The sequence below is a fragment of the Ursus americanus genome, chromosome 32 (genome assembly GCF_024610735.1).
Source record: "Ursus americanus isolate L20-20 chromosome 32, mUrsAme1.1.p, whole genome shotgun sequence".
Lineage (NCBI taxonomy): Eukaryota > Metazoa > Chordata > Mammalia > Carnivora > Ursidae > Ursus > Ursus americanus.
In genome coordinates, this window is record NC_142158.1 from 29,483,720 (window position 1) to 29,508,846 (window position 25,127).

Consider the following 25,127-nt stretch of genomic DNA (forward strand, 5'->3'; position numbering starts at 1 on the left):
CCACCCTCAAGTGAGAGCTCGCTGCTGAAATGACCTGGTTTTTCTGTCCTCTGCGGCCCCGCACCGTGTGCACCTGGCTCCCTCCATCAGCACGGATGACCCGGGGAGCTTGTCTGAGGATGGGGACATGCAGAAACCACAGGCATGAAGGGGCGCCGCACTAAGGGACACCCAGGGGGAGTCAGTCAGCCAGACTTCCCACTGGCAGGGTCTCCCTAACGCCCCAGGGGACTCGGGTGTACACACACCGCACCTGCACCCAGCTGCGTCCCTCCCCACATCTCCCTGCCCCCCACCAGATGGCTTTCCCCACTCCACCTGTCTAAGCCTTCCCCACAATCCTGCCACCCCCCCAAGCAACCCCCCGATCCCCTGCCTTCACAGCACCCCCGCTTCTGGGCAGTGCCCACCCTAGCAGCCAGGGCAGGCAGGGAGAGAAGGCCTCCCCACCAGAACAGCCTGCTTTCAGCCAAGCCCACCGCCACGAAGGGGGCAGTCAAGGGACCTGGGCTCCCTGGTTCCTCCCCAGGGGTCTCCCCCTCCCTGCTTGGGCATCTTTCTCCAGTTCTATTCTCATTCTCTCACTCACCAGGAGACCTATCCTTGCCAGGCCCTGAGGCAGGAGCTAAGTGGCCAGCATGCAGGGCCCCACGGGGCAGAGTGGCCAGGACAGGGCGCCGCACCCAGGGCTCCCCCAGGAGGACTCCACATCCTCCCGATCTTGCTCCAGCACCCAGGGCCCCGGGATCACACTCTGCAATCCAGGCTGCTCAACTGGCCCAAACAGCACCCCGGGGACAGGGCTCCCGACTAGAGAGGGGAAATTTCCCTGCGGCTGCCGGCTGTAGTGGGCAGGGCAAGCAGCCGCAGGAGGCCAGCACAGACATGGGCTCCTCTCCTCCTTCTCTCTTTTCCTTGCTTTTTTCTTTTTTTTTCTTCTTTTGTCCTTTTAAATTTAAAAAAGGAGAAAAACAATGAAAAGACAAATTCTGGGAAATCAAGTGGAAAAATCTACATTATGGCAAAATGTGAAGGCAGCAAATTGCAACATGGAGAGAAAGGTGGAGGAAGTTACACAACCCAAGGGTGGCTCCCAGGCTCCCATAAGTTCCCAGCAGAGAGGGAGGTGGGGGGAAGGCACGAGGGAGGCTGGGAGTTACCCTGGACCATATCCCCCCCCCCCCCCCGCCCCGCAACAGACACACACACACACACATACACACACACACACACACCCCTGCCCTCCTTTCCTCCCACTCCAAAAGCCAGGCCCTCTTCCCAAATCCACTTTCAGGAAAGGGAGCTACTCAGAGGGGTCAGTGACTAATCCAGTACTACTTTCGTTTTCAGCAGCGGAGCTGTGGCCGGAGGGGGTTTTGAGGTCTTGAAGAGCCCAGGCTCTGAGACAATGCTGTTGCAGGGCGAGGAAGGCTGCGGGAGACAGTGAGGGTGGGCCCAGACTCCCACCAGCCCTGGTTCCAGCTGGGTCCGGGGCTCCACAGGGGCCTCGAGGCCTCTGAGGTGGGGGAGGGGGAAGGGGAGGAAGCAGCTCAGGCCTGGTTCACGGCCACTGTCCCTCTCTGCTCCTGCTCCCGGACCTACTCCCCACTATCCACTCTCCACTCCAGCCTCCATCTGACACACAGCTCCCTGCCTACAACCCTCCATGGTTCCGTGTGTGTGTGTGTGTGTGTGTGTGTGTGTGTGTGTGTGTATGAGACAGACAGACAGACAGAGACAGGGACTCAAGGTCCACACCTCCTCCTCAGGTCTGCAGCACCCAGCCTTACCCGGGCCCCTACGAGAACCTGCCATTGGACCACACCTGCTGCCTCCACAGGCCTTTGCAGAGGCCGCAGCTCAGCCAGGAGGGCCCCTGCCGGCACTGTGCCGCAGTGACCCTCTGCAGCCTTCCCTCCCTGGGCCTCGGTTAACTCCTTAGAGTCTGCATCTCCGCTCAGAGCCTCAGGGGGCCCAGCACTCATGCCGCACGTGCTCGAGAGACGGGCACTGATTCATCCTTGCTGCATGAGCGAGCCACAGAGTACCCGAGTGACGGGGATGGCAGGGGCCGGAGCTGCTAGCACGGTGTAGGGCAGAGACTCTGGGAATCCAAGGTGGACACCTGCACCAGCTCAAACCCTTCTACCTCCTCTGGGAGCTCCCTGCGCCCTGCAACCCACTGTCACCTCCACCCTGAGCCACCGCCTGTCGAACCGAGTGCCGGGACATCTGTATGCACAGGCACTGGGCACCCACTTTGCACCTGGCACCTACTTCATGCCAGGCTCTGGGCTACAAAGATAATCCACTCACGGCCTCCGCCCTTGTGGGACGCACTCGTGAGCTCCATGCCCAGCAGGTGCTGGGCATCACGCACACCCGGATATCTCTCCAGTCCTGCCTTGCCTGGAGATTTTACTTCTCCACCTAGATGCAAATTCCTTGCTATGAGGACTTTGGAAATAACGTGCAAAAGAAGAAGTGAAGGAGCGCCTGGCTGGCTTATTTGGTAGAGCACGTGACTCTTGATCTTGGGTTCGTGAGTTCAAGTCCCATGTTGGGGGTAGGGTTTATTTAAAAAAAAAAAAAACAAGAAGAAGAAGAAGAAGTGAAGACAAGTATAAGATAGCCATGCAAACTGGCAGGTGCTCGGAGTCTGAAGACGGCAGGGCCCACAGACAAGAACATGAAGTACAATATTCACCCTCCCTGCTGACTCCAGCCCCGGGGAGGTCGTGGGCCCACTGGGGGAGATTCGGCTGGAGCCAGGAAGACCCAGCTACCAAGGGACAATGAGGAGAAGACAGTCCCCCGGTTTCCCGCCTGGAGGTGCCTCCCTAACGCACTCCACCAAAGGTTTGTGCGAAGCGTGAAGACTGCGCCTGTGTTCAGCTCCCTCCCCGCTCCAGCCGGAGGCAGAGCAAGCTGGCTCCACAGCTTCCTTGCTGGGTGACTTTGGACAAGTCACTTAGCCTCTCTGAGCATCAGACTTTGCAACTGCAAAATGGGAAAGGACTTAAAGAAGCTGCACGCGGTGGAGTTGGAGTGAGGGCCACTTGTGGTGGAGTCAATGAAGGCCTGGGTCTGCCTCCGGGAGCCAACACCTCTGGGGAACAGGAGAGGCCAGTGAGGGTAGGAGCCGCTCATGCGGGAGGGCAGGAGCCGGGAAGACAGAGACCTCCTCACCCAGCCAGGGCCAGGACCCAGCGCCCCTGACGGTGATATACGCTCTGGGGACCAGGGGCACCATGCTAAGCCAGGAACTGTCCCCAGAGAGGGGTGCTGGGCGGAACCCCGGGCCAAAGCGTGCAGGCCCAGGGACTGTCCGGGGCAGAACACGCACGTTTCGCTCCCTGAATAATCTCAGCGCTGCCCACCACTCCCAGCCGCCCCCTCCCAACACACACACACAGGCACACATGGCAACACACACCCTCACAAATCACTGTCACAATCTCACACAACCTCAGGGCCACAAACCCTCCCGAGGACACACACAGCCCCACGCCATCGCAGGCACAAACCTGACGACAGCCCTGTGCAGCCTCGCGGCCACCAGGACACACGGCCACACACAGGCACCGACACACAGTCCCACAGCCACACAAGCTCCCACGGCGACCGCACAGCCTCACACGACCACTCTGCATACCCAGCCCCCCACAGTCACATGGCCGCAAAGCTGTGCACACCGGCACACGAGTCGTGTATCCACACTTCCTTGAAGCTGCCGGGCCAGCCGGACCACACCTCAGCACCATTCACACCTCTCCTTTGCTACTGGTTCGGAGGGGGGCCTGGCTGGGGAGTGCCGTGGGCGGGGGGGCAGTTAGTGCGGGGTCCAGCACCCCTGTCATCTGAGCAGCTGCCGTGGCCCCTCCAAGGAGGCAAATCCTGTCTTCCTGCTGAAACCCTCTCCCTCTGCCTCGGCTCCCGCCCAGCCCTGCCCCTATGGAGAACAGGGCCGGCTCTGGGGGTGCAGGGGACACAGGCATCAGACAGCTGGCCTGGTGTGACACAGGACGCTAAGTGTGGGCACAGCGGGGCCCATGTCCCACTTCAACCACCTACTTGCTTCGTGGTAGAAGCTCCCTTGCCCAACCTCTCTGAACACCCATCTCTGCATCTATAACACGGGATGGCATTACCCCCACCCCCAGACGCACAGGGCTGTTGTGAGGATTGAAGGGATCACCCGCCAGTGGGCAGGCCCCCCTCAGGGGATATTTGGGGGGAGGGGGAGGGTGCAGGTTTGGGGGGACTTGTCAGGGCAGCCGTGGGTTCAGTGGCTTTGAGCTGAACGCTGCTGTCCCCTCCCCAGGAGGCTGCTGGGCAGTGGCAGCCTTGTTCAAAGCTGCATTATTCATGGCGCTCAGCTCTGAGCAGAGGGAAATTTGCTGAGTGATCGACCTAATATCTTAACACAAACCCATTTAGGCAAAACACCTTTGAAGTGAGAAAGGCAGGGGAAAAAAAAATAGAAAAGGAAGCAAAGAGGTTTGGAGGCAGGTGGTGGTGAGAGGCTGGTTCTTACCCGCCCCCCCAGCACACCCCCCCCAGGAGACCCCTGCCCTGACCCAGCCCCCCAGGCCGCACCTTTCCAACTCTCAGGGGCCAGGGCTGGCATCCTTTGATTGAAGGAATCCTACGCACTTCTCAGATTTGGCTCAGAGGGGGAAGAGTCTGCACAAGGCTCACACAGCAAGCCAGGGGTCGGTCAGCCAGAGCCAAGACTGCTGAGTATTAGCTCAGAGTCCTCTGCAGGGCAGCCCCTCACAAAACAAGACCCCCAGCTGCAGGGACAGCCCTGCCTCCTCGGCCTCAAACTCCACACTCTTCCACAGCAGGACCTCTTTCTCCAAGTCCACTTCGACTTTCCCACCCTCAGTCTCTGCCCGTCCCTCTGCCAGAAATACCCTTCCCGCTCCTCTACCTGCCCAGCACCCAGTAGGGGCTCCTTTTCTCCACCTCTGCCCCCTGGAAACATGCCAGATCTCTGCCCCAGCCAGACCTCATCATGTCCCCTTAGGCTCTCCTCACACCCTCTCCACTTGCACCCACCCTCCTCTGCCTGGGCTGGGCCCATTGGGTAACTGCCCTGCTTCAGGGCATGAGGCCTTCCAGCTCTGCCACTTCTTAGCTGAGTGACCTTGGACAAGTTACCGACCTCTCTGGGCCTTATCTCCCTGTACTCCAAGAGTAAGTGAACATACGTACGGTGCTCTGAACACTCCTGGGCGCACATGCACTCAGTGTTTGCTACTGTAATGTTATTGGTTCCCCCATCAGTCCGTAAGCCCCTTTAAGGGGAGACTGTGTCTTTCTCCTTTCTAACTCCCCCATTTCCAGCAGAGTGCCAAGCACACATAGGTGCTAACCAACAGTGGTTGAAAAGAGCCTCATTTCCAGCAATGTTGTCGGCCTGGCCTCTTCACACCAGACCCCTTGAGAAGAGGAGCCAGTAAGGGGTTGATGGCAGGGACCCCTGTGTGGGGCAGGGCTGTGAAGAAGATGACCTCTAACCAGCTCTCCCCCACCCCCCAGCAGGAATGGAGGCTCAGCTGCGCAGGGAGGGGCCGGGGCGAGGGGCCGGCTGCCGGACCTGCGGTTTGGCCAGGGAGGCACGGGCGGCTGCAGGCCGGGATGAAATATTTAGGAGCCCACATCCCCAGGAAGTGGAAACTGACAAGCAAAATGAAATGCTGAGATGTAATTACCCAGGCAGGCCAAGCATGTCTCCCCGCCGGCGGCAGGCTCGGCACCACCCCCCACCTGCCACAAGCAGGCACTGAGTAATGAAGTCCTCCTGGACCCTCTCCCACACCAGTCCTCGCCCCTTCCGCTTCAGGCCAGGCCAGCAGGAGGGGTGGCAGAGCAGTGGGACATGCAGCGAACCGGGGGGCCTGGGTCCAGCCCTGGCATTGATCTACCCCAGCAATCCCTTCACCCCACCGGGCCTCAGCTTCCTCAGTCAGAAAATGGGGCTGCTGAGGCACGCCTGGGGGGGAGGACCCAGACAGTGAATGTGCGCGTGCTTCATTAACTGGCTTCAGCAGAGGACGGCGGAAGGACAGCAGTGAGGACAGCAGCGGACACCAGTCTGACCCAGCGTGCCATGAGAGGCTTTCTTGAGGTGCTGGGCTGCCCAGGACTCAGGTTAGTAGAGGCTGATGGACAAAGGTCTGGGGCTGAGGCCTGATGTGGGCCTGAGCTGCAATGCCCACCTCACCCCAAAAAACTCTCCCAGGCTCTCCCAACACTGTTAGGCCACATCTCAGAGCAGAGAGACCGGGACCTGGACAGGGGCTCCAGGCCTAGATTCTCGGAACAGCCTTGAGTAGGTCTCAGGAGGGCATCCAGGAGCAGAGGAGCAGGGGAAGGGGTGCTCAGCTGACCCTCAGCCCACACACCAGATGCTCCTTTTTGATTGAAATCAGGGTCAGAGAGGGTCCGTGATCGGCCTAAGGCAGTCCACACCCACATGCTGCTCTGGCCCCTCTCCAGGCTGGCTCGGTGCTCCTCACCTAGAAGCAGCCAGCTGACCCCTCAGCCAGAACCCACTGTGCATCCCCACTCCTGTCCACACCATCTTACCAGACCAGAGCCCCACACCTACACACAAACCTCAGCCTGCCCACCCTGGCCCCCTAGCTCTCCACCCAAACTCCAGTCCCATCCCACTACTCCCCTGCCTCAGTGGCTCTCACCCTCCTCAAGGCAAAGTCCAAACTCCTCAGCCCAGTCCTGCCTGAGGCTCTGCGCCTCACCACGCATCTCTCCCCACCTCCAACAGCACCTGTAGTTTCTGACACACACCAAGATGTCCCTCCCTTCCTGCCTTTGCTCAGACCCCTCTCTGTCTCTGTGCCCACTTCCCCTTCCCAGACTCCTCCTCCCTCAAGTCAGTGCCTGTCCATTCTTGAGGATTCGGTGCATGGTCCACTCCTCCAGGAAGCCTTCGTGGGTATCCCCTGGGCACGTCCTTCTCCCCTGGGTGCCCAACATCTTGATGACTCCCAACATCTTGATGACTGCGCTTAGCACAGTGAATGAAAATTATGGGAGATGGTCGCTGCCAGGCTCAGAGCATTCACTGATTCAGCAACCATTTACCAACCCCCCCACTGAGTACCAGGGACTGTCCTAGACACTGTGGGTACGGCTATTAATAGGACAACCAAGAATCCTGCCCTCATGGAGCTGTTAGCTATTTATGAAGTAGACAACAAATGCTGAGGAACGAACTAATTAATTAATCAAGAGTTGGTCTAGTGTCCAGAAAGTCTCTTGGTTCCATCTCCAGCTCCTGTCCCCCTGTTTTCCTCTTCCTGTCCTCCCCCACCCCATCCTCTGTCTCCTCTCTCTTTCCCTCTCTCTCTCTCTTTCACACACACACACATGCATGTACACTCCCCCATTATTCCACAGCCCCTCATGTTTATGCAGTGCTCAGATATTCTTTCATTAATTCCTCACAATCAGCCCATGGCTTAGGTGACCATTTTACAGATAAAGAAACCAAGGCCTAAAACCCAGAGCTTCATCCTGGCTGCCTTCACCTTCCCTTTCTCCAATTTATCTTCCCCCTCTCCACCACCTTTCCATCTTTCTCCCATCTTCCGGGGTGACTGGCAACTTGCCTCCTCTCTCTGAGCCCATTTCCTTATCTGTAAAATGAGGCAGGCAAGGAAGGCTCTGGGAGATGGTAAATGCGGCTCATGCTTCCCTCTCCCCTTCCCCCTTCGGCAGCCCAAACTGAGTCCCTCTCCATCTTCATTCTCCTCCCTCCCCTCTCCTCTTGCTTGTCACTTTGTCCTGCTTCCTCCCCCAATCCCAGGCCTCCCTTGGGTCCCAAGATGTCTGTAAAATGGTCATTAGCTTTCCTTCTGGCTCATTAAAAATGAGAACGTGCATATAATATCCATATGATCATTCTGTCTACAGCAAAATAGGACACGGACATAAGGCACCACGCAAATCAGGGAGAAAGGGGAGGACAGTCACCATGGTGGGGGGAGAACCCCAATCAGGAAGAGGCCAAGTGCTCACCACTGGGGTCTCAGGCCTCAAAGTCAGCCCCCCTCAGGCCCTTTCTTGGCCTTTCTGATGGCTAATTCACCTGTTTTTGTCATTCTTACAATAACCAGCAAAGTAGGGACTGCAATTATCCCCATTTTACAGATGGATAAACAGACAAAGAGGCACAGTGGTCTGTCCAAAGACACACAGCAAGTCTGTGGCAGTCCTTGGGGGCAGCACTCTCTGCCACGGGCCGGGCTCCCCCAACCCATGTAGGCCTGCTGCCCTCCCAGGAAGACCCCTCCTCACTCTCAGGAGGAAGATATCATGAAGAGCCACACCAGTCATGCAGTTCTCCCACCCACAACACCCTCCTGCTCCAATGGGACAGGCCCACCTGCTCTTTAACTCTCCTCCCATCACCCCCTCCTCAAGGAAGCCCCCCTCCCCCAAACATGTTTGGCCAGATGCAGAGATTTTTGGAGACAAACGTGTCCAAACCTCTTCTCCCAGCTATATATAGTTGGCCCTTGAACAACACGGGTTTGAACGGTGCAGGTCCACTTGTATGTGGATTTTTCTCAATACAGTACAGTACTGTAAATGCATTTTCTCCTCCTTATGATTTTCTGGATAACATCTTCTTTTTTCTAGCTTGCTTTATTAGAATAGCACAGTATATACATATAACATACAAAATATGTGTCAATCAACTGTTTATGTTATCAGTAAAGTTTCCGGTCACCAGGAGGCCATTAATAGTTAAGTTTTGAGTCAAAACTTATATGCAGATTTTCAACTGCACAGGGGTTGGCTCCCCAACCCTCATGCTGTTCAAGGCTCAACTGTCATTACATTTAGATCTGCCTCATCCCAAAAAGAATTCGCCGCAGTGCCCAGAAATAAATACACTTGGCAAAAAAGAATTTGATAACAAAATAGAAGGGAAGGAACCTGCACTTTACAGATGAGGCTTTGCTCAGCAGCCACAGACTGGCAGAGAACTGGCAGTTTGTGGGGACCAGAGCCAACCTGGGCTTCCCCAAACGTCTGGCCTTGGGGCAACTGCCACTGTCCGTGGTGCTGAATCCAGGAGTGCGTGGGCAAGGTCCTGTCCACGTGCAATCTAGGAGCAAGCCCTTCAGGTTTGAGCTTCAAAATACACCCTAATCTGTCCCTTCTCATCATCCCCACCCCCAGTCTAAGCCATCATCACATCTCACCTGTACAGGAGGAGTGGCCTCCTCACTGGCATTCCTGCCTCAGCACCCCATCCCCAGTCTGTTCCCCACACAACAGCCGGAAAGATACTAATAAACCCAAGTCTGTTAACATTCCTCCCCTGCTCACAACCCTCCAGTAGTTCCCATCTCATTCAGAACGAAAGCTAAGGTCCTCCCAGTGGTCCACGAGGCCCCACGTGATCTGCTCCTCTTCCTCTACTTCCCTCTACTTCACTCACTCTGTTCCCGTCTCTTGGTTACTCCCCAAATGCCAAGCAGTCTCCCACCTCAGGGCCTTTGCACTTGCTGGTTCCTCTGCCTGGAGCACTCTTCCCAGAGACTACAAGCTTCACTCTCTTACTGCATTTGGGGCTCTGCTCAAATGCCACCTCTTCAGAAAGGCCTTCCCTGGCCACCTTATATGAGATAATCTCTCCTACCTGGCCCTTTCTGCCCACTTATGCTGCTTTAGTCTTCACTATAGCATGCCATCAGCTCCTGTCTGAAACTGTATTATATAGTGATGCATTTACTTGTTTGCTATAAGGTCCTCTGGCCCTCTCCCTAAGTGGGAGTTCACAAGGCCAGGGACCTTCATCTGTTTGGTTCACTGCCATATGCACAGGGTCCTGGTTCAATGCCTGGCACACAGTAGGTGCTCAATAAATATTTATCCAGCAAATGAATGAATTACCATACAGAGGTGATAGATGAAGGGACTGAAGAGAAGAAGAAATGCCCCACTCTCTTCCTCACCAGCTACGTCCCATGGAGTTGGCTCTGTGTGATTTAGAAGCCTGGACTCCATCTTTCTGCATCCTTGAAAACCCCAGGAACATGAGGGGAACCAGCACTGAAGAAGTGACCACCAAGGGATGTGTCCCTCCCTACCTCTGGGACCTGTTAGACAGGACCTCTCATAGGCTCATACACAGCCACCATGACTTGATGACTCCTGACCCATGCCACACACACACACACACACACACATACACACACACATACACACGCACATACACACACACACACACACACACACACACAATCCCCATCAGAGGAGCCCCTCCACCTCTTCCTTCCCCCTGGCCCTGAGCAGAACCTCTGGCCTTTGTTGGGGGCAGTCCTCCTAGGACCCTCCTCCTGACTGACCCACCAGTGTTTCCCTGGAGAAAGCCAGGTGAAAGGAAACAGATACTTCATTGAAAGAAGGCTCCATCTTCCTTCTCTCGAGCTCCACAGTCACACAGACCTAAGTGCCAACTGCAGCTCTGCTACCAATAAGCAGCAGGGGCCAGGGCAAGCCTGTGGGCAGTCTGAGCCACACTCACCTCTATTTGAAAAAAAAAGGGACAGTTCTCAGAGTGTCTGTAGGGGCTGACACTGGGGCCAGGCCCTGGCAGTTTCTGTGAGGATGGTTAATGAGATGTCCCCGAGAAATATGTATATTAAAACAAAAGGAGGGGCACCTGGGTGGCTGAATCAGTTAAGCATCTGCCTTCAGCTCAGGTCATGATCCTGGGGTCCTGGGATCAAGCCCTGCATTAGTCTCCTTGCTCAGCAGGGAGTCTGCTTCTCCCTCTGCCTGCCACTCCCCCTGCTTGTGCTCTCTTTCTCTCTGACAAATAAATAAAATCTTCAAAAAAAAAAAAAAAGGAGATTCAGGGGTCTTCACCCAGGCCAGGCCAGGCCGGCTAAGGGGCCAGTGCAGGAGTCGGAGCCTGTTGGGGCTCAAAGACTCTGGGAAGAGGGCTGGTGGGCATGGAATAACAGGCAAAAAAGGCTAGGTTCATCTCTCAGTGTGTCCACGTGCATGAGCCCATTGAAGCAGGCACCCAGCCCCTTCCTCATCTTACTGATGAAGAACAGGAAGCTCAGGAAGGGAAAGGGACTTGCCTAAGGTCACACAGGAGTAGAGGATGAGTCTGAGACCCCAGCCAGGACACTCGGCAGCCCCAGAGGAAAGAAAACGGTGAGCTCACAGGGTCTTCCCAGAGGGAAAGGGGAAAAAGAAGTATGGGGCTTGCTTCAGCTACATCTCCAAGGAGCTCAGAGTGGGGGTACTGGGGACCCCACCTCAGATAGGAAAACAGGCTGAAGTTCAACAGGCAGCCAACAGGTGAAGAGGGTTCCTGGAGGTCAAGTCCCAAACCCGAGCAGGAAAAGGCCACTGGGCTTCACTGCTTCCTCTTTAACAAAGGGGCAGAGCTCAGAAGGGATCAGGTTAGTGTGCACAGGGCTCCTCTGTGGGCTCAGGTCTGAGCCCAGGAACGAGAGACACACCAGAAGCTGGAGGCCAACCCCATGGTCCTGGACTTCCGTGTGGCAAGGACAGATAGAAAAGCCAAGAGAGAGGCACCTGGGTGGCTCAGTTGGTTAAGCATCTGCCTTCAGCTCAGGTCATGACCCCAGGGTCCTGGGATCAATCCCCACATCGGACTCCCTGCTTAGCGGGGAGTCTGCTTCTCTGCCCTTCCCTGGCTTGTGCTTTCTCTCTCTTACTCACTCTCTCTCTCACTCTCTCCCTCTCAAATAAATAAAATCTTAAAAAAGAAAAAAAAAGCGAAAAGAGGTGAATGAGACATGCAGAGATGCAGGCTGGGGGACCTCAGAGGTCCCCTAACCCATCACCTTCACGTTGACCATCAAGCTGACTGTCCTCGAGGGGGGGAAAGTGGCCGGCCCAGGGTTACACAGTCACCCAGAAACAGAGGCAGAACTAGACTGTGCCCCCGCGCCCCGACTCTGATTACTCATGGTGACAACTGACATCTTTAGCAGCCTGCTGTTTCTTGCAGGGCCCAGACTGTGCTGAAGGCCTTACACCGATTCACTCACCTCGTGCCCACAGCAACCAAAAAGGCGGGTACTATCGATATCCCCTTTTCACCAGGTGGAAACTGAGGCCCAGAGACCCTAAGGGACCATTCACGGAGGTGCAGCTCCTGGTGGCAGAGCCAGCATCTGGGCTCTCAACCACTCCACCCTACTGCAGCGTCCAGAGGACAGGGTTCAGAAGGTCAAAGCCACAACGGGGCTGCCGCCAACAAAGGGAAGTTTTTTTAAACCCCAAAGAAATCTTCAAACGTGTTCCACAAAGGAAGCCGGTGAGAGAAAACGTTGCTTCCTGTGCAAAAGGGCAGGCGTGCAAATTCAGAGCAACAAGGGTTTGGCAGCTAACATCTTCTTCCTCCTGTCACTCCCGTCAAGCTTAGAGGCAAACCCAGAACGGAGCGCGGCCCCGCTGTGATAGGCCAGGGTGAACACATCAAAGATGAACTGGAGGGAGCAGGAAAAGTGACCCAATGACACCCAACCCAGGGGACTCACAGAATCAAGAGGTGTCAGCGCCCTGCCAAAGGCCAGAGTGGCAGAGAAATCAGAGTGGACAGGCCAAGTCCCCAAGGCGGGCCCAGCAAGCTTGGGGTTCGTCTTCACAGGAATACAGAGATTGACCTGGCAATCACCGAGCAGTCACATTGATGCCAGCACCTTGCCAATCTCCAAGCACCGGCCAGGAGACCCAGCTTGTGCGTGGTAGGCCTCGGGCTTGGCAGGGGGTGCCCATGCCAGGTCCACTTAATTTCCACCTACGGTAGAGTGACAGGCAGCAGACCAAGGCAGCGTAAGATGTGACAGGTCTCAAGTTCAGGGCGGCCTGGTTGCTAAGCGAAAATGGTGGCGACTGGTTGCCAAGTGGGGCCCACTTCCCCTCCGCATCCTTGGACAATGCACGGCCAGTGGGCAGGGCACCCTGGGCTCTGGCTGCCGGGTCCCTGTGCTGTGACTCCAGGAAGCAGCTGAGGGGAGAGTCCAGAGGTCTCCCCCAGAGAAGATGCTACAAGCTCATATACAGCAAGCTAAAGCCAGCGACAGGACCCCTCCCTGCTTCCAGTTCCCTGGCCCCTTGGCTAATGTCAACCACATTTCATCTGATTGGGGGCGAGAAGACTGTACGCTCCAGGCTCCGTCCCTGTGCAATTGGCCCAATCATCCCTGAACCAAAAGACTAAACTCTGAAGCGTCCCTATTTGACACCCATTCCTTCAGGTCTTGAGGGATGTCTTCTTTTCCAGCACTCCTCAGGGAGCCTTTGCTTCTAGAGAAAAATGCCTGGAGCCCAGGGCCATGGACTGTGAGAACACAGCCTGTAGGGGGCAGAGCTAGACGCTGGAGATGAGCTGACTCTCCTGCACCTGTTACAGAGGAGAGAAGGAGGCCCCACAAAGGCAGTGATGGACCCAAGGACACAGGGCTGGTCATCTGTTGGCTCACGTGTTCACTCTATAAACACCTATTAAGGCCCTGCTGTGTGCAAGGGAGGGAGAAAAGCACAGAGCCAAGCGAGCCCTGTCCTTCCCCAGCCTCAAGGGGCCTAGAGCCATATGGAAGAGGCCCAGGGAAAGTTCAGTAGGCACTGGGGTGGGTGTACTTGAGGCTTCCCAGGGGGTGAGCGCTGGGGACCATCATCCTCCCTCCGGGTGAGCAACCCCGCCTGGGGGGAGAGCAGATGAGGGAAGCCTGCAGGGAGGCAGGGCCTTGGCCTGAGCCTTAAGGGCAGAGAGGACCCCCCCAGGGCCCTGAGAAAGTGGGACACAGCAGGCAGAGACGGCATGTGCTAATACATTCCCTTGGGTAAGCAGACAAGACCCCAACTGCCAACAAAATTTAAAATCCAGGATTGGCTTGAAAAAAACTCTGCTCAGCTCCATCTCGCATTGGTCCCTGTCCCATGGCCACTAGGACCAGGCCAGGCCCCTCAGTGGGGTCCCACCTGCCTGACTCACTCCTACCTCTAGCCTCTTGCTCATGCTGTTCCCCCAGCTGGCATGCCCTTCCCCTCCTCCTCACTTGTCCAAGCCTGTCTCGCTGGGCCAGTCTGGTGCAGCCCTGCAGCAGATCTCTTACTTTAACGGATGCCTCACTACCTCCCTTCATTCGCTTATTCAGGCAAACTCTACTGAGCCCCTACTGCATGCAAGGCAGGGCTCGAGGTCTGGTGGTGTCCGCTCCTCCCGTGCCCACCAAGAGCCACCAGGGCCCCTGGCGTCTCTCCTCCCCTACACGGAGGCTGCGAAGCCCAGGCCGGCTGGGAAACTCAAGCAGGTCTGGAAGGCTGAGCCTCTTCCCCCTCCTGCCCTACGGGGCAGGCAGCACCTCAGGATGAAGAATCCCAAGACAGGCACGGTAGCAAGAAATGAGAGCAAGCGGAGCCCCGCATCTCAGCCTGACGCAGCTACAGAGCGGCCCTGAGCTCTCATCTCTCTGCTTCTGCCTCCGGGAAAAGATTCTGTCGTCGGGGAGTCAGGAGAGGGCCGGGGCCAGCCAGGGAGCTCAGTGGGGGAGGAAGCTGGGGTCCCAGGGCCACCGAACCTAACCCCAGGTGCCTCCTCCGCTCTGTCGGCCTCAGTCTGCCCTTCTGCAGGCTGGGAGAACAACCTCAGGCCTCCTGGGAGAAGGGCTAAAGAAGTAAGTAGCTGGGGGCTGGGTTTTGTGATCAGTCACCCACTCCCCAGACATTTACTAGGCAGCTACTATGTGCCAGGGACTGTGTTAGGGATGCAGCTGAGAGCAAAACGGGCAAAACACCTCTGCCCTCATGGACCATAAACAAATATAAATTTACTTGCCAAGTGCTATAAGAAAAACGGAGCCAGGAACAGGGAAAGGAGAGTAACAGGCAAAGGGAGGGACTATTTTAGATACTATGGTCAGAAAGGCCTCTCTGAAGAGGGGACAGCTGGGAAGACCCCGAATGCAGGGAGGATGTGGGCCACATGGATATTCACGGAAAGACAGGTCCAGGCAGAGGGGCCAACCTGTGCAAAGGCACTGAGGTGGGCTGATGCCCAGAGTGTTAGAGGAGCAGTGAGGAGGCAATTGTGGCTACAGCAGAGAGATGGAGGAGAGACGGAGAAAAGGCCAGGGGCAGCAGTAAGGGAAGCAGGCATTCTGTCCGCCCTTGAGGGGTCTCTGGACCCTGGGGGCGCCCTGGGGCAAACCTCTCCTCTCTGCTTTCCCAGATACATAAGCAGAGCCAGCACCAGTGTCACAAATCTTTCCAGCTGGCTCTTTCCCCTCCCCTTGGAGCCTCCAGGGCAAGTGTTCCCTTTACAGCGAGAGAAGCTGAGTCCAGAGATGTCACAGAGGCAGTGGGATGAGGAGGCGCCCCAGCCCTGGGCCTCGGCTGCCAGCCGCGCCAGTCACCACCCGTGCTGCTGCGCTGACAGGGGCCATCTACATGCAAGCCTGACGCTCAGCCCAGGGAGTTGGAACTGGAGGTCAGACCAGCAACAGCTTGACTCACCAGTGTCTCCAGAATATCAATAGGGGACACGGGGACACAACAGGGAGAGGAGGCTTTGGAACTTCTCATGTGCAAGGGACAGGACGTCCTCCAAGGAGCAGGACTGACCCATCCGCCCCCTCCCCCTTCTGCCCTGTCACCACCCAGAGTGGCCATCTTGTTCCCACGCTGGGAGCACAGGCCTGGATGTGCCCAGGGTGTTGGAATTGCTCACCAGAGAGGACCAGAACCAAAGCCCCCAGGGAACCTCATGGAGAGGCCCCTGCCAGGAACTGGCCTGTGTCCTTCCTGCCACATGTATGTACCAGAGGTTGGGGAACCATCTGCTGGGTTCAAATCCCACTCCTTCTATTTTTCCAGCTGTGTGACCTCAGGGGAATTACTTAACCTCTCTGATCCTCTGTTTTGCCATCTGTATAATGGGGTTGTCTTGAGGGCTAAAGGAGTTAACATGTATGAAGTACTTAAAACAAGAGCTCGTCCACAGGACTCCATCAATATTACCTACTAACATCATCCATTCTCCGGTCGCCCACACAGGGGGCCTGGGCTGCTACTCAGCACTTCTGTGTGACCTTGAGCAGGGCCCTTAACTTCCCTAAGCCTTCGTTTTCCTCATCGTGAAATAGAGCACTACAGGAAGTAAACTGAGGCTCACATGGGACCCCATGTGCAGAGAAAGGCTGTGGGGATATAAAAGTTTATACCCCAGCCCCCAACCCTGAGGGGGCCCAGGATGGTGGAAGGAGGCGCTGAGGACAGGGCCACGTCCACCCCCTCAGGCCTGTCTCTCTCTCCCGGGTGACTCACTAGCATTATCTCCAGAGCCCAGGCAGGGCCTGCTCTGCATGCCTAATTCCAGCACGGGTTTTACTCCTGCCTCTGCATTTCGCTCAGCGGCCTCAGCCCGGCAAGGAGGAGCCGGTCCCAGCGTTCGAAGATGGGGAGAGGCACCAGACGCCTCACGTGAGCACGCACATGCACACAGGCCTCTCCACGGACACCCCTACCAAGGCAGGCCCGCCAGTCACATGTCCAGAAAATCACATCCGTGCACCCCTCACCCCCGCGTGGGTCCCGCTCGCCTCGCTGCCCTGGCGCCACCTGACCAGCGGTCCTGTAAGAAGCGGGCTGCCCAGGCTCCTGGGGCTTTGTCCCTGATCATGACCTACAGCTCCGGTTAGTGCCCAGCCCTGTCCCCGCGGGCCCTCCAGCCCTCAGGGCCTCCCTAGGAGCGCAGCGCAACAGGGAGGGCTGTAGCCTGGGCAGCCAGACCCCTGATAAGAACCCTCTGATGTGTGCTCCCGCGCTCCCACATCCGGGGGCCAGCAGCACGTTCCATTCTAGTAGCAGCCAGGTTTATCCCCATTTCACCGGTGAGAAAACCCAAACCGAGCTTCCGACTGACTTTCCCGGGCCCTCACAGCCAATAGGCCGCCGAGCCAGAGCCCGGATCTGTCTGCCAGAAGCTGTCTGTTAACCACATGCTGCCACCTCGGTGATTCGGGCGATGGGGAGATGGACAGCCTGGCTTCAAGTCCTGCTGCAACACCTCGCTGCGTGAGCCCGGGCAAGCCACCTCACCCCGTGGAGCCTCAGCTCCCCGCTCTATAAAATGGGAACAGAAATAGCAGACCCACAGCGTTGTCACCAGGATTCATGATAGTGCAGGGAGGGTGTCTGGCAGAGGGTAGGGCTCAGTCAAGGGCCACAGGATGGCCGAGGATGAGCCACATGACTGAATGATTGGGGTGGGAGAGCTGGGCACTGATGGGGGCTGGGAAACGCGGAGCCAGGGCTTTCTTTAAGCCAATGGCCCAACTCATGCTGGGTGCTACACAAGAGCTCCCCATCAGAGGACAGAGCTGGGCTCCAGTCCCTGGTCCTCCACATCCTGCTTATACGGCCTTGGGGAAATGACCTACTCTCTCTGGCCTCAGTTTCTTCATCTATAAAATGGATGCAATGGTGCTCCCCTGCAGAACCCCAAGGGCACACAGCAGGCTCCCAGGACTCGCTGGCCAAGCTCTCCCCTCGGCTCTGATGGGCATCCTCAGCCTGGAAAGCACGGCCTCCCCTCTACTCCACTCCCTGGCACTCCTCTGAGCAACTCACAGATGATTTATACTTCAGAGGACGAATCAATACCATATACGGCCAAAGACATCTTTAATCTTTCACAGGGATTAGGCTACAAGGTACAGCAGCCTCTTTCTACAGGCCGCTCAATTCTGATTTCAATTTGGCCAGCTGGAGCACGGCTTTCTCTCTCCTTTTCTTTTCACCCACCTAAAGACGTTCCTCCAAATCAAATTTCATTTAGCGGGTGCGGTGGGGAGACCTAGCTGCCCATACACGACGGCAGGCCCAGCCAGGGCCCTGGGGCTGCAAGGGGAGACAGGAGGAGGGTCTAAGGACATGGAGGTCAGGCCCTCGGCGATGGGATGGGGCGCAGGGGGCAAGGGGCGCCGTGAGGGACACTTGCGCCAGGCCAGGAGTGCCCCCTGAGCCGCGGGCCCCGGCAGCAAAGCCAGTACTCTTCTTTTTCTAGAATTCCTTTTTAAAAGTCTTGAGTAGGGGCGCCTGGGTGGCACAGCGGTTAAGCGTCTGCCTTCGGCTCAGGGCGTGATCCCGGCGTTATGGGATCGAGCCCACATCAGGCTCCTCTGCTATGAGCCTGCTTCTTCCTCTCCCACTCCCCCTGCTTGTGTTCCTTCTCTCGCTGGCTGTCTCTATCTCTGTCGAATAAATAAATAAAATCTTTAAAAAAAAAATAAAAATAAAAATAAAAGTCTTGAGTAGACTATATATTTTCTGACCACCAAATGCTTTATTAGATGCTTGTGGAAAATTCAAACAAAAGTCTGAGTTTCAACCAAAATGCAATACCTTGGGACGCCTTGGTGGCTCAGATGGTTAAGCCTCTGCCTTCGGCTCAGGTCATGATCCCAGGGTCCTGGGATGGAGTCCCGTATTGGACTCCCTGCTCAGTGGGGAGCCTGCTTCTCCCTCTGCCTGCCACTCCCCCTGCTTGTGCGCCCTCTCTCTCTCTCTGTCTGACAAATAAATAAATAAAATCTTTTTTAAAGTGCAATACCTAAACCTCACCCCAGTCCCATGCCTCTCCTGCTCTTAAGATGTCAGCAAATGTTCCTCCAGGCTGTGTGTGTCTGTGTCTGTGTGTGTGTGTCTGTGTGTCTGTGTGTGTGTGTGTGTGACTGTCTGTCATGCCCCCATCTGTGGGAAACGGGGGCAGAAGATGGAGTGATGACTACAACAGTAGTTATGAGCTCTAGTCCTGGAGCCAGACTGCCTGGGTTCAAATCCCTTCTCTGCTTCTTTACTTGTATGACCTGGAGCTGGTTATTACTTGCCCTCTCTATGCCTCAGCTTCCTCCCCTGTAAAATGGGGGTGTCTACCTCACTGGGTAGGGAGGAGTAGCCAGGACAACACGTATCAAACGGGTGCTCAGCAGATGCAAGGCACGTGGGGAGAGCTACGTCAGTCCTGGGAGTGGCCTCTAGGTCCCTCATGGCCGGGACTGAACACTACAATTCTAGACTTTCTGCCCCTCCTTCCAGCACCTTTGTCCCCAAGTTCTGTCGAGATTGCCCCTGAAAGAGAAAGGCGGTGGGCCTGTTTGGGAAAGGATGCCAGTCACTGAGGATAGGAACTGGCCGAGCAGGGTGGGTGGTGCCCGTCCAGAGACAGGCACCCGTGTGGTAGCAAAGCAGTTTAGGACATGTGGGCAGCCAGAGGGAGGGGGCTGCAGCACCAGGGGTCCGACACTACCAGGGGGCCCCAGGGAGCTGCGGCCCACCTGCCTGGAGGCGGGAGTGGGGGCCCACCAAGCCCATGCTCCCCTCTGCCTGGCCCGCTGCCGGCGTGGGGAGTGGCCTGGAGCCTGGCCATCGGTCAGCCCCGCCCCACTTCCGTCCTCTCCACCAGGTTGCAGGCACCGGGGCTGCTCTGGCTGTACAATTAAAGGGGCTTATCTGAGATTTATAGCAGGATTATGCCCGCAGGGTGTCACCAACACCAGCTTCTGGATACTCTGTGGTCCTTAGGAAAAGCAATTAGAGTCCCGGGGTTACGCGGGTATAAATATACAGATGCTATCCTCCAAGGTCGAGGGCGCCACAGTGAGCTATTTAGAGATAGAGCCTTGGGAGAGGCCAGGAGCCCCTCTGCCAGGAGCTGGGTCTGTCAGGAGCGGAAGAGCCTGTCTGCTTCCCCCCACACCGCACCCTCAATGAACTGGCCCACTTGGCAAGGCTCACCCAGACCCAGGGGCCGGACTGCTGTGCTGGACGCCCACCACCATGGCCCCCGCAGGCTGCCCCCTCATCACAGCCATCAGAACTGACCCTCTCAGTGGGCCAGGCTTCAGGCTGCCCCAAATGTTAACTCTTGCTATGCCAGCCTCTTATGGCTTGTGGCTATCTAAAAGCTTTATCCCTGGAGCTCCTGAGGACAAGTAAGGGAATGCGGGGAGCTTAATGGGGGAAAGGTGACTTGTGGTAAGGGGTGGGAGGGGAGACCTCCAGGAGAGCACATCACTTTCCCAGCTCCTCACATCCCACCCACGGGCACTTACTTCCCTGAAGCTGCAAGGGACCGGCAGAGCCCTGCCGGGCCCCCATCTCTCACTCCCACCACACAGCTCAGTCCCTCACATAGCCCTGGCTCCAAGAACCTGCTGGCTGAGCCCCCACTCCAGGATCCTTGAGACCCTCCCTAAACAAGGCCACCTCCACCCCAGCCCCTTCTTCCTCTGCCTGAGAACAGCAGCTGTTCCACGGGACCCAATGCCAGGAATATCAGCTGTCCCTCCATCTGCCTGGTCTCGTCTGCAAAAGTCATTCGCATCTACCCCCTACCCCTAGGGGTTACCTAGCTGGCCGGCAAGGCCACGGATGGCTCCCCAGGGCTCAGGGGACAGACGGAGGTCCATGAGGGGAACGGCCCAGGGCAGGCAGAGCCCACAATAGGACCCAGAGACCGGCTCTCGGGCAGAGCTTGGCCACTGTGCCCTGACATCCCCGTGTTCCCAAGCACGACTCACCATCCTCTCGGGACTTCTGGATGAAGGCCTCCACGCCGCTCTCGCCGTAGCTGCCCTCCGAGGCCAGCGTGGACACGTAGTTCCACTTGAGGGCGCGGACGATGTCCACCATGGCCTGGGCCTGGTACGTGTCCGAGGGCACCACACGGGAGAAGAAGTCGTAGCGGCTGTTGTCACTCAGGTCGGGGGCTGTGGAGGCGTAGCTGATCTGGGGGATCTGGGGGCGAGAGGGGCCGCTGATGGGGGCGGCTGGCACCCCCACCATGCCCAGCCAGCACCACACCCCTCCACACCAATCTCCTTCCCGTCCCCACAGCCTCGGGACTGCCCCAGCCCTTCTTGTCCTGGGGGAGACCCTGTGATGAGGGCTGGATGGGTCCTAGCCCACAGGAGGAAACTGAGGCCCAGAGAGTGTGAGCACCTGGTTGGGTGGCCCTTCCTTGGCTCCGGCTCAGAGTCCCAGTGCCTCCCACCTCCTCTCAGCTCCCCCCACCCCCGGGCCTCCCCACGTCCTCCCCCTCCCCAGCGGGAGTAACACTGGCATCAGGGTGAGAAGGGACCGGCGCCTCAGCATCAAGCCCTCCTCTTCCAGAAAAGTGTCCCAACCAGCCTCCCCTGGGTCTTGTGGCTGGTGGCCCCCCAACCACACACACACACACACACACACACACACACACACACACACAGGCACACCAGGATTACACATAAACACACACCAGCCTACAGATGGGGTGAGGATAAGGTGTCAAGAGGGGCCCTGAGTGGTCATCTGGGCCATCACCCTCCCCCAGGTAGCCCCTCATGTCACCACCTAGCCGACCCTATCCCCATAGCTCCTCCATCCTGCCCAGCTCAGAGGAGACAGAACCCAGGTCCCTGCTGTTACCCCACAGACCCGGCCACCCCAAGGATGGAATCTGGGAAGACAGAGCAGGTGGGGCCTCCAGGAAGTCTCTCTCCCCATAGCCTAGGACACAGGGACCAGACAGGCCTCCAAGGTGGACTGCAGGACCCCGGCCCCCAGCCCCGGCTCTCCCAGCCATAGCACAGACCTCCCCTGGGCCCTCTCCATGCAAGAGTGAGATGCAGAGCCCTCAAGCTGTCCTTCTTCCTGTGGCTGACATCCAACCGAAAACCTCCTGGCCAGTCTGCAGCCACTGCGGGTGGGAAATGTTCCAGGGGCCAAGAGGATTTGGGGTGCACCCTGGACAAGTGGTTGTCCACCTGGCCTATACCTAGGGTGTCCCCATCCCCAGGGTCAGTAGGGGTCCACCTTCCACCGAGGACGCCCATAAGGACAAGGACATGGCCCAGCTCAGCCCCCCTTGATGCCCCCCAGGTGGGCCCCAGCAGGCCCCTCATTGCCTCCCCTCACCGAACTCACTCAGGAGAAAGGGAAAGTTGGGGTGGGGAAAACAGATGATGGCTTGTCCGGTTTGCTGAGCAGCTAAGGGGAGCCCCCAAGCCCTCTCACTGTAGTTCCTGTGGTCTCCCTAAGATGGCACAGAACTGCTGTGGCTGTTTGTAAGAGCAAACCTTTGGAAATAGTCTGGTAAAGGAAGCCACAGCCCCACAAGGAATTCTACTCAGCCGTGAAAAAGATCTGGGCCGCTTTCCTTTAGGCTCTGGACAGCTCTCCAGCCCCACGGCAGGAACAAAGCAGTGAGTCCAGCTCTGTGCGTGAGCAGTACCCCGCCTATCACGTGAGGGGGCGGGATGCACCGTCCTGTGAAACAAAACCACCTCCGGAGAGGGAACCGGGGGACTGGGGGACAGGGTTGAGGGGAGACCCTTCCCCTGATGCCCTTTGTACGTTTTTGCATGCAGAATCAGGCACACATACCACCTGCTTGGGAAACAAACCACACTAGAATCTTCCCGAGCTCCTGCCTCCATCCCCTCTTCTACGGGCGTCAGTGGCCTCAGTGGCCTCAGAAAACGAGCCAGACCTCTGTGCCGTGGAGAGCACTGAGCGTGAACACAGCACCCTCTAGAATGCGGTCTCTGGTGGACAGCTGGTGGTTAATTTCAGGAGCGTTGTTATTTTTACGGTCCGCCAAGGGGTATCATAGTTGTAGGGGTTGGTTGGTGTTTAAGGATCTGTTGTTCAGAGCAATGTCTCTCAGCCTCGGCACTATTAACACTTTGGGGGGCTGATTCTTTGTTGGGGGGCTGTTTTGGCCACTGAAGGATGTTCGGCCGCATCCCCATCCCCTACCCACTAGATGCCGGTAGCACACCCCTCCCCCAGTGGCAACAACCAAAAACGTCTCCAGACATTGTCAAGGGTCCCCCGGGGTGCAGAACTGTCCCCAGTGGAGACTTAACGGCTTTAGAGATCTGTACTGAAACATTGAGGGGTGCAGTGATATGATGAGGTCTGGGGTCAAATCAAAAGCAATACAGTGGGAGCACATGGAAGAAGAAAAAACAATGGTCAAGAGCGGACAACTGTGAGTCCCGCGTACATGGGGGCTCCCCACCCCATTTGTTTTGCACACAGCTGAAATGTCCAGATTTAACATATTTTTAACAATAAAACAAAACAAAATCTACAGCATCCCTGGGGCATGCCTCTGAACAGAAGAGCCCCGAATTTGGAGCTGGAGCTTGAGCAGGTGGTGGAGAGGGTGGGGCGGGGGCCTGTCCTTCCAGCCTGCCTCCCAGCAGGTCCCCTAGAGAGAGAAGACAGGTTCGCCAGCTTCCTCTGTGCCCGGTCCTCAGCACACGCCCAGGAACCCACTCTCTGCCTAATTAGAAGAAGCCTGTCTCCTACTTCTGATGTTTTCTCCCAACACGGCGCTGGCGTCAAAAGGAACTGCGTCCCCCAGAGGGGCAGGAAGCCCGGGGAGGTCTCAGGGCCCCTCACTCATCACCCCTCAGTCCTCCCTCCAAGCCACCTCCCACCTCTCCTCCAGTTCAGGCACTCAGCACCGGCTGGGATGGCAGATGGACAGATGGATGTCCAGATATTAGGACCCAGGCCCCCGCCCCACTGCATGCCCCCATTCCCACAAAGGGTAGGAGGGCCAAGCATGGGGTTCCTGCAGGGTAAGCGTGTCTGTAAGTCTGCAGGTAAGTAAGGTAAGTAAATCTGCAGGGGTGCCCCAGCCTCGGATTTCAGGAGCCCAGGAGGGGCCCTTGCTCTGCCACCCACGATTCCCGAGACCCTGGAACAGGGACCCAGCCCTGAGGTGGTTGAGAGGGAGAAGACAGCCTCCTGAGGGGCGCCTGGGTAGCGCAGTCGTTAGGCGTCTGCCTTCAGCTCAGGGCGTGATCCCGGCGTTCCGGGATCGAGTCCCACATCAGGCTCCTCCGCTGGGAGCCTGCTTCTTCCTCTCCCACCCTCTCCCAGTCCCCCTGCTTGTGTTCCCTCTCTCGCTGGCTGTCTCTCTGTGTCAAATAAATAAATAAAAAATCTTAAAAGACAGCCTCCGGAGTAGGGTCAGAGCTGCCGCATCCCCTGGCAGCTCCTCCTCCCCCACCCCTGGCAGGCTCTTCCTCAGCTCCAGGCCCTCCGAGCTTCCTAGCAGGGTGGTTTCCAGCAGAGATTTGGGATCTCAACTGCTCAGATGCCAACCCCGGCTCAACCACCCATCAGCGGGGAAGCCTCCAGCAAGTTACTTCACCTCTCCAGACCTCAGTTTTCTCAGCTGCAAAATGGGAATAATTACAATCCCTGTCTCATACGGTTGTGAGGGTCACATGAGGGAATTTTCGTGAACTGCTGGCAGGCATAAGCCCTCGAAAGGCTAGCTCTGAGGTGAGTTATAATCCCTCCAGTTACACCTCCAATAGCCCTCTATCCCCACACTTCCCAGCTCTCTCCCAGTGAGGTCAGGGCTGTGCTCCCAAGGGTGGGGCGCCTTCTTCTGGCATGACTGTCCCCAGGCCCTCCAAGGCCCTCTTCCTGCCTGGCTCCACCCAGGCCTGCAGAGAGTGGGGAGAGGCAGGGACCACCCTGGGACGCCTGGACAGGGTGACTGGGACAACCAGCCCCATGAGGCTCTGAGGTCTCCTGGTCTCGCTGCAGCCCAGCTGGAGCAGGAGGGGCGCTTGATTAACATTCTCCTCAGAGAAGTCCTCTCCTCTGACAACAGCAGCGCCACGGAGGAGGGGGCAGCCACACCCATCCAATGCCGCACAGCGTCAGCCAGAACCCAGATTCTAGTGGCACCTGACCAACCTCAGCTGGCCTACTCTCAGTCCATCTGCCTGGCTTCCTCTGCCCACAGAGCTCATGTCACCTCCTCCAGGCAGCCCTCCCTGAGCTCCAGAGAGCCTGCTCAGACCTCCCGCAGCACCAAGTGGGGCTGCTCCGGGGCACCAGGCATGTCCTCCTGGTATGAGGATGCCTGGCCTACTTGTCCACTCAGCAGGCGTCCTAAGATGCCCCCATTGTGCTGGGCAAGGCCACTGTGGAGACGCAGAGAAAAGTGGACTGCTCCCAACACCCACTGCATCCCCAGAAGGGGCAGCTGGGGCACCCCAGAGCGAGACACTGTCTCCCCG

The 25,127-nt window shown here is 57.3% G+C and overlaps 1 protein-coding gene across 2 annotated transcripts in view; it reads right to left on the bottom strand.

Annotated features, from left to right (window-relative positions):
* GRM4 (glutamate metabotropic receptor 4) overlaps nucleotides 1–25,127 on the bottom strand; it is a 107,165-nt gene that overhangs the window by 44,517 nt on the left and 37,521 nt on the right. For both annotated transcript variants that reach the window (XM_087858028.1, XM_045795736.2), the window contains exon 2: nucleotides 20,616–20,832. In XM_087858028.1, coding sequence (XP_087714154.1) covers nucleotides 20,616–20,832 — 217 coding nt within the window. The remainder of the gene's footprint in view (nucleotides 1–20,615; nucleotides 20,833–25,127) is intronic.